The sequence below is a fragment of the Phycodurus eques genome, chromosome 15, assembly GCF_024500275.1.
Source record: "Phycodurus eques isolate BA_2022a chromosome 15, UOR_Pequ_1.1, whole genome shotgun sequence".
Lineage (NCBI taxonomy): Eukaryota > Metazoa > Chordata > Actinopteri > Syngnathiformes > Syngnathidae > Phycodurus > Phycodurus eques.
In genome coordinates this window covers 17,028,012-17,045,923 of record NC_084539.1, presented here as the reverse complement: position 1 = coordinate 17,045,923, position 17,912 = coordinate 17,028,012, and the positions used below count along the sequence as shown (strand labels likewise).

General features: G+C 41.1%; 1 protein-coding gene across 1 annotated transcript in view; it reads right to left on the bottom strand.

Moving 5' to 3' along the window:
* The window catches only part of csgalnact1a (chondroitin sulfate N-acetylgalactosaminyltransferase 1a), a 33,573-nt gene that overhangs the window by 5,948 nt on the left and 9,713 nt on the right, over positions 1-17,912 (bottom strand). The window contains exons 2-5 of the mRNA XM_061698182.1: positions 13,535-14,708; positions 9,990-10,206; positions 5,017-5,118; positions 710-888 (exon numbers count right to left, since the gene is read on the bottom strand). Coding sequence (XP_061554166.1) covers positions 710-888; positions 5,017-5,118; positions 9,990-10,206; positions 13,535-14,309 — 1,273 coding nt within the window. The 5' untranslated portion in view covers positions 14,310-14,708. The remainder of the gene's footprint in view (positions 1-709; positions 889-5,016; positions 5,119-9,989; positions 10,207-13,534; positions 14,709-17,912) is intronic.

Genomic DNA, 17,912 nt, shown 5'->3' with positions numbered 1-17,912 from the left:
TGCTGTAATGTTAGTTATTTTTTGTAGAGCATAACAATACATGCTTATGAGTAGTTATTTGATATGTCTAAATGTGTTAACCGACTGTTTGTATTCAAATAGCCATTGCTTAAAGGTAAACGTAAGCATGTAAATGATGTTTTCCATATATGTTCGTCCCATATTTTACCAAACCGACTTTTTATAGTATTTGGGATGTTATATTAGCTCTATGGTGTCTCAGTAAACATGTAAAATATGAATTAAACTCATCCACACATTCCTGAGTTATAGAGGTTTTTCTGTCGAGAGGCCTGAAATCAGGTCATTCGAATTTATCGAGCTTATCTTCGTCACAAGTAAAGATCTCCGCCTACACCGCCGCTCCCAGCCAACGCTGTCAACGTAACAAAAACGTGTGCTCTCACAAGAAGTGAGGGTTGGGTGTTTTACACAGAGGCAACCAATCAGAGGACAGAAGGCGGTCTTAGCCAAATATTGGACAAAGTGGATAAAAAAAATTGGGTCATACAGAAGTAGCTGTCAGAGGGGCCTTTTCTGGATACTAGTATGACAGTGTTTTTTGAAATGAAATTGACACTTTTATACTAAGTCCATGTTAGAGAGTTACTCTATGGCGGTCCAAATAGCTAAAATATGGGCCCTTTAAGCTTGTACTCTCAGGTCTTTTTGTGGCTGTATACTATATATACGTGAATGGAGAATTTACCGGACTGAGCGTTGAGTCTGCAAGATCCGAGGAAGTCGGAGGTGAAGTAGATGTCCACGTCGCAGAAGAAGAGCAGCACGTTGCCACCCTTCCATGCCCGCGCACCGACATCCAGACCCCGACCTCGGGAGAACTCCTCATCCAGCTGCATTAGAGTGTAATTTTGGAAGTGTGCCTCCCTGCAGGGTGATATTGGAAGCGCGTGGGCGGTTAGAGAAGTTCTGATAGAACCATCAGCCGTTATGTTCAAAGCACACAAGTTATGGTTTTGGATGTTTTAGTGGCAGCCGTTCATCTGCGTAGTGCTTAAAATTGCATTCACTTATTTGTGTTTTTCTTTTCTGTTTAACCTATACTCAGATGGTCAAATCCGATGGCCAATAGGAGTCCAATTTAAAACTCGGTAAACTTCAGGAAACCACTTTTTTTTTTTTTTTTTTTCCTGTTAACTTTATAAGAGATGCTGCTAAACTTGGAAACACCTTGCACCCCTGCACTTTTTGTTTTTGTTCAAACTTAAAACAAAGAGTGAAAGATTAACATTTCAGTTATACTAAAATTTTGGAAAAAATATTTCACTGTAGAAAACTTAAAGGAGGTATTTATTAAATTTTCATTTGTTTACCTTACAGACAGTGAAAAAGAAACAGCTATGTCACGCACTGTCATCTGTGTGTGCCTAAAAATATCCACATTTCAGCCTACAAGAATTCCACTCTGAACTTGAAAAAACATGGGTGTAAACAAATTAAGTAGAAAGACCATTTCTTGTGGGCAAATTTTCCTTCCATTATGTTATTTTAAAAAAAATATATATTGTTTTAGTTAAGTGATATTGTTGGGCACTGTCTGAATTTCCACATTGCTATTTTACATCATGTCTATTTGATGTTCATGCTCTGATTTAAAAAAGTAACAAATCAGAATATTTTTTTTATCACCAATTACTCTGTATTTGAGTAGTTTTTTCACTTAATACTTGAGTTTATTGAAGTTATGATTCGGATTGTTCAAGATAAGTATTCTTTTGAGGCAAGTCGAGATCTCTTGAGTGAGTTAAACATTTTATACATTTAACCACCCAAATGTGCCCCCAAACCACATCATTTCTTTTAACAGTCAGCTAGCTTAATAGTAGCATATAATGCAAAACGCCATAGACGGGATAATGTAAACAAGCGTAGATGTTACGGTAAGTACAAACGTTTAAACAACTGCTAATTTAACACACACAGAGCAGCAACATGAACTGTAGTGCCGTGAGATAAAAGTTTAATTTGCTTGTAACTCAAAGCACTCATATCTCAAAACATATTTCCCCCACTGAAATGAACATACAGGAGGAAGGAAAATAGCATTCTATAAAATTGTACAATAAGGAAGTAAAATAGAATTTTATAAAATTGTACTTTATAAAAACATAGCGTTATAATAAAAAATAATAGAATTAAACAGTTGAATTATAACACTAGCATTACAACACTAGCTAGCTAGTTAGCTTATAAGCTAGCAGAAGACAAATTTGTGTTTGTTTTGAATCCACTTGTATCTCAAAATTTTGCTCCAGAGTCAAAGCCAAAAAAAAAAAAAAAACGTCCGAACAATGGGTCGTAGCTTGAAAAACCCTTAAGTCGGGCCACTTGTATCTCAAGACTCATTTCACCACGGGACGCGTTTGAGTGTTGATATCAAAAGGGTTCCCACAGCTGAGCTTGAGCAGACGCCGTCGTTCTTTGGAGAATCTCCAAACGCGGTGACGACTGCGAAGTGGCCCAAGTCGCCGGGGAATGCGTAAACAGCTGCGACAGCTGTGATGTAGCCTTGGGGCGGAATAACTGAGGTGGTGAGTGACTAATGCTGAGCTCATACGGGCTGCACATGAGGGAGAGAGGAGACGGACCCCCCTCCTTTGTCGGGTGTTAAAAAAAACGCAGTTCGAATGTCAACAATAGGACAATATCGAATGCTTCCAAAGTCGTCTTCTGAGCTCTAAATAGTGTGGTGGCATACGAAATGTTTTCTTCTTTAGTCTGTCAGAAGCCTCACTTGGATCCCTGAAACCCTAACCATGGCTTGAAACTCTCACTTGAAACTCTAACACTGACTCAAAGCCTTACTTTGAGACCCTAACCCTTGTTTGAAACCCTGACCCAGACTTAAACACTTCATTAAAATCTTACTGTTGAAATCTGAACCCATGTTTGAATCCATAATCCTTATGTGATACCTTAACCCATTCTTGAAAATGCCTAAATCGGAGCCTTAATTTGAAACCCTTAATACTTGTTGGAAAACCTACCCCAGGTTGGACCCCTAATTTGAAACCTTAGCCTTAGCTTGAAAGCCTGCTTTGAAACCTTAACCCAAAATACAAACCCCAATTTGAAACCCTAACCCAGGCTTGAAACCCTAATTTGAAACTCTTGCACCATCTTACTTTGAAACCCTAACCCTTGTTTAAAACCCAAACCCTGACTTGAAATTGAGTTGTGTGTTGTTTTTCCAATGGAGCGTGCCGATAACATCCCAATTGCTGGGAATGTCGTCAGCCTGAAGAGGCATCGTGGCAGGTCCCGTTCTGTTCCTCCATTCCGGAAGAGGAAGCCAAGTTTTCATGCCGCTTTGTTCATGTAGTTGTCGGGAACCAATGTGTGTGTGTGTGTGTGTGATTCTGGCATGTGCGTACTTGCAGCTGGACGGCACACTTATCAGTCCTGGCGCATATTTGGGATAGCAGAAAAGCTGTCACCTCCACGAGAATCCTTTCAGTGTCCCAAACAAAGGTGGAAATTGAAATTTGCCTGACTGACGTGCCCAAGCTGTCAGTCAGCGTAGCTTGTTATTCATGTCAGGAGCTTCATGTGATCCCCTTTCTTCCTGACAAGTCTGTAAAGAGTCTCTCAAGCGAATCCAACTTGAATGGAAAGAAAGACAAAATAATTTGGAAATAAAAGCTTGTGTGAAGATGATCCTTTCCCTTCTGCTTCTTTTATTTTCATCCACTTGAAACCCTACTGTCAATCCCCAACCCTGGTTTGAAACCCTCATTTGAAACTGTAACCCTTTTTTAACACGGGGTTGATATTTATTTAACACGGGCTTAAATGGAAACCCTAACTCCTGATCGAAATCCTAATTTAAAACCCTAAACAAGTCTTGAAAGCCTGATTTGACTTGAAACCTCTTTTGAAACCCTACTTTTGAACCTCAACCCAAGCTTGAACTCCTAGTTTGAAACTAGGAGTTCAAACCTTAACTTCAACCCAAACCCTGACTTGAAACCCTAATTTGAAAACCTAAACCTAGTATGAAACCCTCACTTGAAACCATAGCCTAAAATGAAACCCTACTTTGAAACCCCAACTCTAATGTGAAAGCCTACTTTGAAACCCTAACTTGAAACTCGAACCTAGAGTTGAAATCGTACTTTGAAACCGATTTGAAACCCTACTTCTAGACCCTAACCCTAAATTGAAACCCTACTTTGAAATCCTGAGTTGAAATGCCAACCATGACTTGAAACCATACTTTGCAACAGTAACTCAAAATTAAAACCCTAACTCTAACTTGAAACCCCAAACACGAATTGAAACCATAATGCTGATTTGAAACCCTACTTTGAAACCCTAACTAAAACCCCTAACCCTGACTTGAAACCCTACTTGGAAACCCTAACCCTGATATGAAAAAAAGATTATTATATTTTCATTTTGTTTGCATTATTTCATATAGGAAATATAAATCCGATTGCTCACCATACAGTTCATCAAGCTGTCACTACTAGCTAGACAGAATACAAAACACTTATAAATCATTCCTGCACTTGATAAATTGGCACAAACTGCATTTATTGTTTTAGATTTAATAGATTAACCGTTGCATTTTTCTGTTTGTATCGTCAGTACGAACCTGAAAAGGCACACATGGGTTTCTTTGAGGGATTCAAGGGGAATATATAAAAAAGCTGCATGAAGAGCTGTGGTTAAAAAAAAAAAGTTTAAAAAAACCCTTGCACTTTATTCAAATCCAATGTGTGCTGCCTACATCTTCACTTACTTCTGCTTAATTCATCTCCCTTTACGAGGCCCTACCCATCATAATTCCCTTCCTCCGCAATCTCTGGAATATCGCTATTCGCTTTCATTTCCATCGTCTTCCCGGCAAAGAGACAACAAAGAGAGACGCTTTGTGGCGAGGCCAAACATGAATCCTCTGAGGGGTGCCGCTCCAAATGCATCGCCATAGCAACCGTAACACCCTCCTCATTCAGATCGATACATAGATAGAAAACTGATTTCCGGACTCACCTGGACGTGTTCTCCAGAATACGGCGGACCTCGTTCACCTGCTCCTTCCCGAAATATACCACCGTGAGGTGGACGCGGCCGTCCTGGCGCACACACACCTCCCTGCACACACACACACGCATGCATGCGCACACACACACACACACACACACACACACACAAACATTGCTATTAAGAAAGCACATTTAACTCAAAGGTTGGATAAACACATCTGTCAGAAAAGCACACCATTGACTGCCATTGACTAACCATCCATCAATGTTCTATACCTCTAGGCTCATGGGTGTGCTCGAGCCTATCTCAGTCGATTTCGGGCGAGAGGTGGGGAACACGCTGGACTGGTCGTCACACCAGCCAATCGCAGGGCACATTATAGACAATCATTCACACTCACTTACAAAACTAAGGACAATTTAGAGTCTGCGATAAAGCTAGCACGCATGCTTTTGGAATGTGGCAGAAACCACGTGCAACAACTCCACACAGCCGAGATTCCAACCTACCCCCTCAAAATCTCTTTCCATTTGTGACTCACTTCACATCACAGACAGCTCCAAGTGAAAAGATAAACAATTTAGCAGAAAAAAAAAATATCGATGGAAATCCATAAAAAAAAACATACGCTCCGATTTGAAAGTCTAACCTTTGCTTGAAACCCTAATACAGGGTTAAAACCTCACTTTGAAATCCAAACCCTCAAACCTCAAACCGTCTTGAAGCCCTAATCTAAAACCCTATTATTGGCTGGAAATCCAAATATGAAATAACCTTCGCTTGAAACCATTATTTAAAACCAAAACTGCTTGTTAGAAAATGTAACCCTGTCTTGAAACTAGGACTGTCACTAAGGAATGTTTCAATTAATGCATCAATTTATCTAATAATTTTTTTGCTTTACAGTGTACTACAATTTTATTTTTCGGATTACTGCTTATCAACTGACTATTATTGTTTACAGTATTTGGTATTGTTTATTGATTAAACAAAACATTTATCATTGTTTTCCAAAGTAAAAGCAAACGTTGACATGTCTTATTTTGATTAAACAAAAACGGTAGTTTGTCTGCTTTCGAGAAGGACTGCAGAAATCAGAGAATATTTACTGATGACAGGCTGAAATCAAAGTATTTGGACAATTCAAAGTTAAACAAGGTCTCTAAACAATTCATCGATTATCAAAATAGTTGATCAATTTCATGATCGATTATTTGTCGATAATCGATTGTGACAGCCCTGCTCGAAACCCTAACCCTTGTTTGGAATGCTAACTCTGACTTGAAACCTTAATTTGAAACCCACACATTAGCTTGACACCCTCAACTCATCTTGAAAGTCTAATTTAAAACTTGAATCTTGGCTCGAAAATACAAATAAATAATCTTAGCACGAAACCATCTTTTGAAAATCGAATTGAAACCCTAACGCTGGTTAGAAAACGCAACCCAGTCTTGAAACCCTAACTTGACACCATAACCCTTGTTTGAAACCCCAACCCTGACTTGAAACTTTAATTTGAATTTGTAACACTGGCATGACACCCTAATTTAAAATCCTAACAATGGCTTGAAATTCCAATTTCATACCCTGACCACAGCTAGAAACCCTAGTCTAAAACCTTAACAATGTCTTAAAACCCTCACTTGAAACCCTAACCACAGCTGAAACCCTCACTTGGAACAATTTAAAACCCTAATTTTAAACCCTGCTACTCCGACTCACCCTTGTTTAAAACCTGACTTTGAAACCATAACCTTGTCTAAAAATGCAAATTTGAAACACCAACTTCAATCTCGTCTCACATGACTCTAATACAATTAAACCTACATTTAAAAACAAGGACACAGAAGAAATGTAAAAATTAAAATACATAAAAACAATATGAATTACACACTGGTTATTCTATTTATTTAAAGAAACAATCGCGGCTTCACTGATTGGAAAAGTAGCCACTTATTTGCTTTGGTTAATTTCTGGCACAAAACTATGTTTAAGCAGTGGAATGTTGTGTGTCTGCAGGAGGTTTTAATGGAAGCATGTTAAATTTATCACACATATGCAGAGGCTTACTAGCCTTATGTAGAGACAAATCTTCCAAAAAAGACTGTGTGGACATGTTCTCTAATAGGATGCTATTCAACTGTGTCCTTGTAAACATCCATCCATCCATTTTCTGTACCGCTTATCCTCACTAGGGTCGCGGGCAATCCCAGCTATCTTCGGGTGAGAGGCGGGGTACACCCTGAACTGTTCGCCAGCCAATCGCAGGGCACATAGAAACAAACAACCATTCGCAGTCACATTCACACCTACGGGCAATTTAGAGTCGTCAATTAACCTACCATGCGTGTTTTTGGGATGTGGGAGGAGACCGGAGTGCCCGGAGAAAACCCACGCAGGCATAGCAATGCAAATATGCACATGCGATTATACTGATCAAAGCAAGCAAATTGTCATCAAATCCAACTGGATGAACTTAAATAGCTTAAAATGTCATGAATGAAACGTTTGTTCAGGCCGCGACAGATGCTGTTTTGAGCGGCTCCGTCTAAACGCTGGCAACACAATTAGAAGGCAAATTGATTTTCGTCAGGATCTGAGGGGGAGATTCATGGTGAGAAAAAAAAGCAGCAATTTTCTCTGCTAATGTTTGAATTCATAGCTTATCTTTTCTCCCTGCTCACATGAACACACACACACACACACAAACGCATACACACGTTCAATATGGATGAGGCTGAAGTGTTGGCTCAGCGCCTCTTTTAAGTAAGTAAACGCTGTGCCACGCCGCCGTAGATCAACTGTTGTGCCCCCCGGAGGGCATTTGAACAGGCTGAAACAGTGCAACTAAGCAGGATTTACTGGTGGAAAAAAAGATGTGATAAGCAACAGCACTGGTGGCCATAAATCACACACTTTACAGGAGAGAAGGACGTTGCGGTGTGTGAGCTTTAATGCTGACAGACTACCAAGCAGAAACAAGTATGTCAGCTTGGTGACTGTTGACGCATACAGTGACTCATGACTGATGGTATGTTCCAGATACGGCTACAACGATTAATCGAATAACGTGAATAATGTGGTTACAAAAAAGCTCGATGCAAAATCTCTGCCTCGAAGCTTCACAGGAGTAATTTCTTTTCACACTTACCAAGTACAAAAAAGTGCAATGTGTGCCACAACAGCACACCTACAATCGCCAACATAAGGTAACGTATCAATAAAACGACATCAGCACAACATTCTCGTTATTTTCCTTCTTTCGTGGTGACTTCAAGAGAGAGCGAAGAGGAGGTGGACGCGGCCGCGCATGTTATTTTCTGTTTTTAAAAAAGGGGTTTCGTGATTTATTCGTGGAAGATGCAAACAAACATTTTACTGGGATACAGAAAATAAATCGATCACTCTGATAATTTAAGGGAATCAGCATGTTTTTAAAAAAAAATGTAACTCTAAGTGAATGTACATAGCTTACAAGTATCTGCCGCAGATGTCTGCTTACGACTGTGAATTACAGCATCAAAACTCAATGATGCTTGGCCTTTTTGTGTTTGCTATGAGTTTAAGGCAGTGGTTCTTAACCTTGCTGGAGGTACTACACCCCGAAAGTTTCATTTGTGCATTCACCAAACCCTTTGTAAATGGAAAAATAAAATGTTTTTTTTAAAAAAAAAATTTCAAATTCAAAACATAGCTACATATTATATCAGGGTTAGGGTTAGGGTCAATGTACATTACTTCAAATCAATGTAACTTTTGCTCTTGCCTTACAGGGATAAGTTCAGGAATGTTCGGCTTCACCTTTGCAAGTGCCATTCTACAATTTGGTCACGCCAAAAGGCTGAGAGCGTTGTTGTTTTGAAGAGTTGTCACGAATCATATGAGTGGATTGAACGGAACTGACACACACAGACACAATGTGTGTGTTTTGACCTATGCTGAACCCCTGAGGCTGACTCACCAAACCCCTTTGGCTTGATTGAACCCAGGTTAAGAAGAATCAACTAAACCTGCACTCACCCACAAAAGCCACATTTTTCGACATCTTTGGCATCCTCGTCCAAATTTCCACAGCTACAATCGATACTTTTTCTGCTATTCGGTGAACCCCTTCCCTGATTAGCTGACAAGTTTCAGTTAAACATTTTCATCATCAAGCTCTTACGGGCCAAAATTCTAAAGTGTTCTCCAAGCCGACCCCCTAAAAATTACTGTAACGTTTCTAACTGTGTCACTTGCAGTAAAAAAAAAACTGTGGGCAGTAGAATAGATCATGTACTTTAGTCATCAATTGTGTTTTCATTCATTTAATTCTTATGCAGGACTTTGGAGGCGTTTGAAGTTCTCATTCCATGTTTTTTTCCATGATGGCAGCCACTTGTCCCATTGCTAATTGTAGTGTCTGTGTACATGCATGTGCATTTAAGAGGCGGGGCCTGATAGGTTGACTTGTGACGTCAGCAAAGCTACTTGAGTGTCTGGGCAAGAGCTGTGGCCATAGCAACTTCGCCGTGAGTGTGCTTATTGTGTTTTATTGTTCTCCCAGCGTTAAGAAAACGACTGAAAAGTGTGACGGTGACTATGGCTTTCCTTTCCCAAATGTGAGGGCATTACACTATGTGAGTATACTGTAAAATGAAGATTATCCGCTATACAGACGAGGCAAACAATTACCCATGATACGGAAAATGGATGGATGGATGGATAGCTGGAAAACATTATGCTAAAATGTTATCGTTTAGTAGAGCGTTGGATTTTAGTCTATTAGCCTGGAGAGGCACATTAGCTATGAAGGAGATAATGTAGCCCATTTTTAAGAATGTCCCTTATCATTGAATCTGTCCTAGTTTTTACGTTGCGATTTTATACCTAGCAGCAATAAAATAAATTATTTTAAATTTATTCCCGCTAATCTCCCTGTGGGTCTACTCTCCATTTAAAATGGAAAATTTATGAATATGAGCTAGGGTACTCACCTGAAGTTGTGCATGAACTGCTTGAACTTGTCGGTACGTCGGGATAACGGCACCACGATGTTGATGAGCACGTCTTCCGTGTCCACCCGCTCGCTCTTCACCTTCATCAGCGGTCCAAAGGGCCGGAAGAGGACCAGGCGGCGGAATTCCCGACTGGATTCCCCACGGAAGGTCAGCTCGTACACTGTCCCTTTGTCCTTCTCTGTGCGCGTGATGCCTTTGCGCGGAAAAGCAAACACAAACTTGTGACCGAACTAGCACGTGCTATTATGATTATTATTAAAGACTGATTTTCTGTTTATTCTTATTATGTCCGTGTAAAAATGGCTGGGGGCGAGAGTGTTATTTTTCTAGCTGCAACCATGGTCTAATACTGGCTTTGCAAACATGGGGCAAGTTGTTGTCGCTAATAAGCAACAGAAAAACCTCCAGAGCGGTTGCACCGTCACATGCAAAATATGAGTCTATTCTTAAATAAAAGAAAACAAAAGTACAAACAGTAAAAAATAGAAATGATACATTTTTTGGAGCCTGCCTAAGATGTCCTATCTTACAACATGCTATGCTATGGAACACAAGATCAAAGAGGACAGCTCATTGAAGAGAAAAACATGCGCATGGCTTCCACTAACAGTAACTACTACAGTGTAATGGTGAGTTGTGTTTTTAATCATTTGTTTTTATCCGTCCAAATATTTCTTTGCATTAAACCGGTCCATGGCGCAAAAAATGTTGGAGAACACTGTACTGCGCAAAAAAAAATAATCTTAATGACCTCATCGATTAATCATTTTAGGCTCAACTTTAATCACATCATATTCAACTACAAATAATCTTATGTCGTTCAACCCCTACTTCATTGTATATTCTATTCACTGAGATTTTTGCAGTACAACAATGCTAATGCAAACAAAACACCCATGCTGGGCTATTTTGGTCACCCATGCCAATTCTTTATTGTTGTGGGTCTTACATTAGCCTCTTTTTCAACAAGTACCGGGACTGTGACTTGCAAATTGTGGTTGAGATCAACACTGAGAGAAACACAAAAAGCGGGAATGGAGACCACAGAGGAAGTAAAAGAGCCACGAAGGAAAGACGCTAATGAACCGGAACGCGCTCTTCAAAGAGAGAAGATCCACTTAGATAACCACCCAAAACTGGCGAGCCTCCTGGGATGGGAAGCTTGAGTTCCACAGCAGGGACGCTGCGATAAGCTTTGGTTTTTGCAAAAATGTTGACCAATTAAGAGTACATTTCACGCACCCTTCCCCAATATTATTTTTGTCACACTCTCTCGTGAGGTGTAAGGCAAGAAAGACTAGGCATTTATCCAATTTTGCCTTTAGCCCCTTTTACACTGCCTGTTTAAGGTGGCATTTTTTTCCGCTTCGCTCTTCTGTATAAATGACACATGGAACGGGAGGACAAGGTTGATGGGAATTTTCCGGTTACAGAGGTAGTGTCAGAGCTGTAACAGAAGGACACCACCTGTTTGTAAAACCCTTTTGCACTGCCTCTAAAAGATATCTTTTTTTATTTATTTTTTTTATTTCCCTGGTATGTATAAATGTACCAACACTGTGGCATGAAATCGGCCCAGCATATTTTTCGCTATTGTACTTTTTGACTATAACTATCGCTGTAATGTGATGCTTTTTTATCTTCCTATGTCTACAATTAAAAGCCTGCAATTAGTACAAAATGCTGCAGCCAGACTCTTGACGAGCACTAGAAAGTTTAATCATATTATCCCTATACTCGCCAACTTGCACTGGCCAATATAATGCAAGATGTGATTTTAAGGTTTTGTTACTTAATCATCAAATATGACATGGCTTAGCTCTTTCCTATCTTGCTGTCTAAGTGGTAGCTTATGTTCCAATCTGATCGTTGCACTCACAACATGCTGTCTTTTGGTGACTACAAGAGCTAAAAAGAAGTCAGCAGGTTCTAGAGCATTCCCTATGCAGGCTCTAGTACTCTGGAATACCCTACCCAAGGAAATCAGAGCGGCACCCTCTGTAGAAATCTTTAATTGTTGTCTTGTTACTAATTTCTACACTCTCCCATTTGGTTAAAGTACCACACCTAGTAAGCAACTAGTCTGGTGCCCTGCCTCATCCCCTGACATCTAGATTTTTGGCCGTTTTACTGCCGCTTCTCCTCTCTCCTCCCCCCTCCTCTCCTGCTCGAAGAAGGGGCTGGGTGGCGATGAGATAAGTGAGCCTGTTGCAGTGGAGGATTCGGCTTTGACCGACCAGGACAAGACCCGAGGAGGACCACTTTCCCGCAGGCGTTACTGTGGAGGTTTCCGCTAACAACTGTTTGGGACTGGTCCTTTGGAGAATCATTTCCCCGGTGGCATCTACCCGCAGTGCTTCATTTCATTAACTGGACTGTCATGCTGTTTAAACTGACATTGTACAGCATCATATCATGTGATATATGTTGCCCACTCAGCATCCATTGCAGCCTGGTCAAATTGAAAAGGGGATCCCGCCATCTGTGATCTCTACTGAAGCCTTCTGCCTTTTTGTTCCCCTAAATGGGTTTTCTCTGTTTTTCCTTGCTCGGATAGGAGGTCAAGACCTTGATTTTTGCGAATTGTTGGCCTGTGAAGCCCTTTGAGTCTTTTGCGATTAAGTAAAAAAAGTAAATAGTAATACAGTAAATAAAATTGACCTGCCATTTCCCACCCTAACCTAGTACTTCACACCTGTCGTACCAATATCCTATATACAAGGAAAAGGCGGATAAATGTTGCTGTTACGGCTCCGGTAAGACAATTCTTCGGTGTGAAAGAGGCAATCGTTACTGCATGGGATGCCGTTTAGCGACAAATGCTTTCAAGACATTGTGGGCTTCTCTTATATACCATCTCTGTTACAGCTCTGATACTATGTCAGATTGCAGAAAATTGGCGGGCTGAATTCATCCCCCTCCCAATCTGTCTCAATGCAATTTGTACAGAACAGGGAAAATGCCAGATTTTACAGGCAGTATAAAGGCGGCTGGTGAGTTTCCCAAGACAGACAAGATGTGAGATGCTCCCACTGTGACTGAGGAACAGCTGTGTCCATTTCCTGTAGTTGTGGTCAAAGCAGGACAACTCGGTAGGATATCCTGATACACAGACACACACACGTTCCTTACTTAAGTGATCACGCACAACAACAACATGCGTCACACACATGGTGGTTGAAATTGCACATTAATAGCATTGAAAAGTATAAAACACCACTGGATGACAGTGTTCCAGTGTATTCTACCCCATTTCCATGATCAAACGGCTCCAGAGGGTGAGTGCTTTTACTTTCTTTTTAGTTTTGCTATTCATGTTTTAGTTTCCTTGATATGCTGCCCAAGTAGATGCAATGATATGGTGTGGATTTAAACTTTTTTTAATTGACTGTTTGGACTGTTGAGATGATTAGTGCCATTGCTAGTTTTATTTATACATCCTGTTTTAGTTTCCTCAGTATCCCTCCCAAGTAGGTTCCACTATATCATGTGGAGTCATGTGTCTTTTCGTGTGTTATCACCTTCTATAAAGTCAGACTGCGAGTAGACTTTGCTACTCTTGCCGTCCAGCTGGGCCGGCGGTGTGTTGAGGCTGTGCAGGGCGGCCTCCAGCACCTCGCCCAGCTCGTCCCGCTTGTCCTTCCTCACAGGCTTCTCCTCAGGGTGACGTGTCAGGCCCATCTCTAGCTGGTAGACTCTCTGCAGGGTGAAGCTCTCAAAGGGCACCACCGCATATTCGCTGGGTAGCCTGGCCCCGGCCGTCACCTCGGCTTTGGAGAGCTGGCTCCTCAGAAAGTCCTGGAGGTCCGCCTGTTGGCTTTTGGCTCCCTGGGCATCTCCGAGGTCGCTCGCCTGTGATCCGTGCCCCTCTGGCGGGCCCCCGGCGACGGCCCTCTTCAGGCTGTCCTGTACACCTTTGAGCTGCTGGCTGCGCTCCTGCAATGCTTCTTTGAGCTGAGCAATCTGCTTCTTCAGTGAGGAGATGTGCAGACGGTGCTGCTCCTCACGCTCTTGTAGTAGCGCCTGGTAGGAGTGGACCACCGAGGGTCCCCCGCTTTGGGCAGCTCGCCCAGTTCCAGCCACGCCTGCCCCCACCACGGGCCTTGTAGCACCCAGGCTGAGCTGATTGGCACCAGCGTGGGGTAAGGCGTGACTCAGTGGCTGGTCGTCTGAGTGCAGTGGACTGCAGGTCATCACGTAGAGGAGGGACAAGGAGCAGCACAGGAGCACCAGCACAGCGCCCACGCGGGACACCCATGCCAGGAGCCCACGCCGCAACATGGCTGCGTCTCGCATCAAAATTAGTCACTTCTCTGATTTAAACAGCTCTCCGCCCACGCTTTGGAAAGATCACGTAACCTCACACACAACGATAAGAGTCCACTTGCGATTAAGTTCCATGGCCGTGCCACTTATCAGTGTGAGGTCACTTCATGGCGCCTCTGCTTGACATCGGCTCCGGTCCTCGGCAATGTCAATAAATGAGGCCGGAACGCTTATGAGAAAGCAGTTTTTCCCACTCTGCGACTCCACTTAGCGCCATGGTCTGCTGGAAGACCCAGACATAATTACATCATCCATCGCTCATAGGTGACTAATATGCGCTGCCCTCTTTCTGCATGGTGATGATTCAGGGAGCATCTGGACATCCGTGGGATAGCAAAGCCGCCACCGTCAACTGGTGCTCTCTTGATGCTGTCAAAGTGGAGAAAACCAGACGATCAGATAAAGTGGAAGCTTGATTCTCAAATGTTATAAAGCTCGTAAAATTTGGAGGAGTACGAAAAACAAAAAGCCTGAAATGTTGCACAAATTTTTGGACCAAATCATGATGTCAGCGCACCAAAAGGATTCCCGATTGTTTTACTCTGCATGGTTTAAGCGATACAATTTTGATACTTTGCTCAAAGTTGTGATGTCATGGTGGCATGAATAGAAAAAAAAAAAACGCATGGAATTTGATATCTTCAAATGTGACTGCAGCGTAAATGCATAGATGGGATATACCCAGTCAATGCAAGTGAGACGTCCTTGTAATACACAGAACGGTGATGTACAAATGTGATAAATGCTTAAACACACTTTAAAAACAACACCGCCTGTAAACCTAAACTACTGTAAAAGCATAGACGATTACATATTGTCTAAATATGCTACACTACATAGAAGGTGTGAAGAACGACATCTATGGTACATTATGGCAAGTGTGGCATTCAACGACCGACTGGGGCGCGGAGCTAGGGGAATTGCAACTTGCCGATCAGAATCTATTGGTGGAAGTGAAGCCCAGCGTGTCGGGAAAGAAAAGCAATCGTATGTAAAGACAATGAAATAATTTTCACCTGTGGAGGCAGCACTTTGTACACTACTCTTCCTACACTTTTGAAACAGTGTGCAGATTTCTGAACTTGCATACTTGTCAAACAGTGCGCAGATTTACATCAAACATAAATACCCCACAGAAAATAACACTTGGTACTGTTTCATATTCTTTCCCATAGTACATCACTTCTAGTGTATGTCAAATCAGGAGGGCACCCCCGGGCTGGTCTGACATGTTGGTTAAAGAAAGTGTTTGTAGCAGCTAGCAACCAAACCACAAAGCATTCCCACGAGTGCTGTGGCGGAGAAAAATGTTGTCACATGAGTGAGAGAAGTAAGTGGGTCAGTTACACAAAGTACACTCATCTCATCCTTTGAGACACAATGGGTCTTTTCACCATACCCAAATTGGAATATTCACCTATGTATGCTTTTTTCATACATCTAAAAGGCAGCATTTGAATTATTCAATATATCAGATGGATGCTAGTGGAGGGGGAAAAAAAGGAAGAAGTGCATTTTCGAACAGTTTTGGATGGATACTTTTCACCCACACCTCGAGCCTGAGTAATGACCATGCAAAGTAATAGATGGATGAAACGGAAGAACATGAAAAAGCATTTGACCTACTTTGGAATAGACATGAGTTCCAATCAGAATCAGGTAGTGCGTATTGGCAATTTTTTTTTGCCTCTGACATGTAATGGGGACAGAGCATGGTGTCAAAATTTGACGATTATTGCGAGGTTCCTCATGGAAAAGGGGGTCTGAGGACCAGCTTTAATTATATCTTAATGTGACTATTGTTCTACGATGATAACAATGTGAGTGTTAACAATGCCTACGGTACACATTAGCACTCCACAAACAAGGCCAACATTTAGTGTTGTTGAATTTTGTGGCACAACAATACCCACGGAAACGTTATGGAGAAGAATATACCTCAACGTCGCACAAAAGGCATGCAACATTTCAAAATAATGTGCAAAAAGACCTCATTGTCAGTTCAATAGGCGTTAAAAGGATTAAGTCATGCGGTTTGCATTCTCACTGGTTGTTTTCCAACGCGTATTCCAAAAGATGGTTGAGCGTAAATTCCCAGAAGAAAAATTATTTACAATCAAAGTAGTGAGAGTCGTCCTTTTTTTAACAATTAAATGGGTTAACTTCTTTTACACTTGCATGACAAATGCGTAAAAAACTTTGTCAGGCACACTAGTGACATTTTTTTCCTCACTGAATATTTGCATTGAATCCTAATCCCATTAAAAAAAAAATATATATATATATATATATATATATATATGGCATAGTGTTTGTACCGCTTCAAAGCTAAACAACAACAAAACTTGATTGTTGTGTTTTCACAATAATAATTTTAGGCAATGGTCAATTAAATGCTTGAAAATACAGTAATGTCTTGTGATACCAGTGTAATATGTTCATTGACCTGTATTCGAAATCATCTTTCCCCATTGAAATGATTGCAAAAGCCATTAATCAGTCTCAGCACCCCTTTCGCTCTTAGGAAAAACAGCACTCTATAATATTATACTTCATAAAAACATAGAGTAATAACATCATCAAAAATTAAATACAGTGCAAAGAATTAAACAGTTTGTGCATCATGACTTAAAGCTTACTTGTACCTGAATCATAAACCAATGAAGGCACCTCACTTTATTTTTAAAAGGGCCAAAACCAAGAAGGTAAATAATGTGGCATCATCATGTGATCACCAACCAATATAGCGATGAATTAAAGATAGAGAAATATGTCAAGTGAGAATTTATGTTTTGGGGCTAGGGAATATAGTGGGGGTGATGGACAGGTTGTTTGAGTTACTGTACATATCTTTAAATGTATCTCTGTGTATCACACTCAGCCTCTCCGGGCTCGACATACAGTCTCCTCTTTGACAGTGCTGCCCTGTGAAAGGATTAGTCTATGAGGTGAGTGAATACCGGACTGTGCTCCGGCGAGGCGCCTCGGCTGTCAGACCTCCGCTGACAACTTGGGAGGATGTTTGAGGAATGGGGGGGCTGGACTTCAGAGGGCGAAATTTGTCTGTTGCCATGTATCATGCTTTAAATTACAAGCATTTTTTATTGAATACAGAGTTGTGATTCAATTATCATGTGACATTTATGAATATTAGACTCCAGAATAGAGTGGATGGATTAAATGTAGTGGTCAAATCCCGTGTGTGTGTCTACCCAATCCGTCATATTGAAAGTTCTCATTCAAATCAGCATGTGGTCTCCAGTCAATGAACAGCATCCAGTAGATTTCTAAATTTTGTGAGTTTTGTTTTATAAGCAAAAATGATCATGTGAGTGGGATTGACTTGAATGATCTAAAACAAATTCAAGAATCATGTTCTCGCTGTTCAATGAACAGTATTTATTTCGAAATGTTATGAGGCTACCTCCCCAACAAAAAACCCAACGTGAATGGAATTGACTTGAAATTTGTCAAACAAATGCTAATGAGCATGTGCCACTGTTCAATAAAAACTACTAGTCAAAATACAGAGTTTATAGTTCGGCTAGTGGAATGGTTCTCAAAATTTTTATA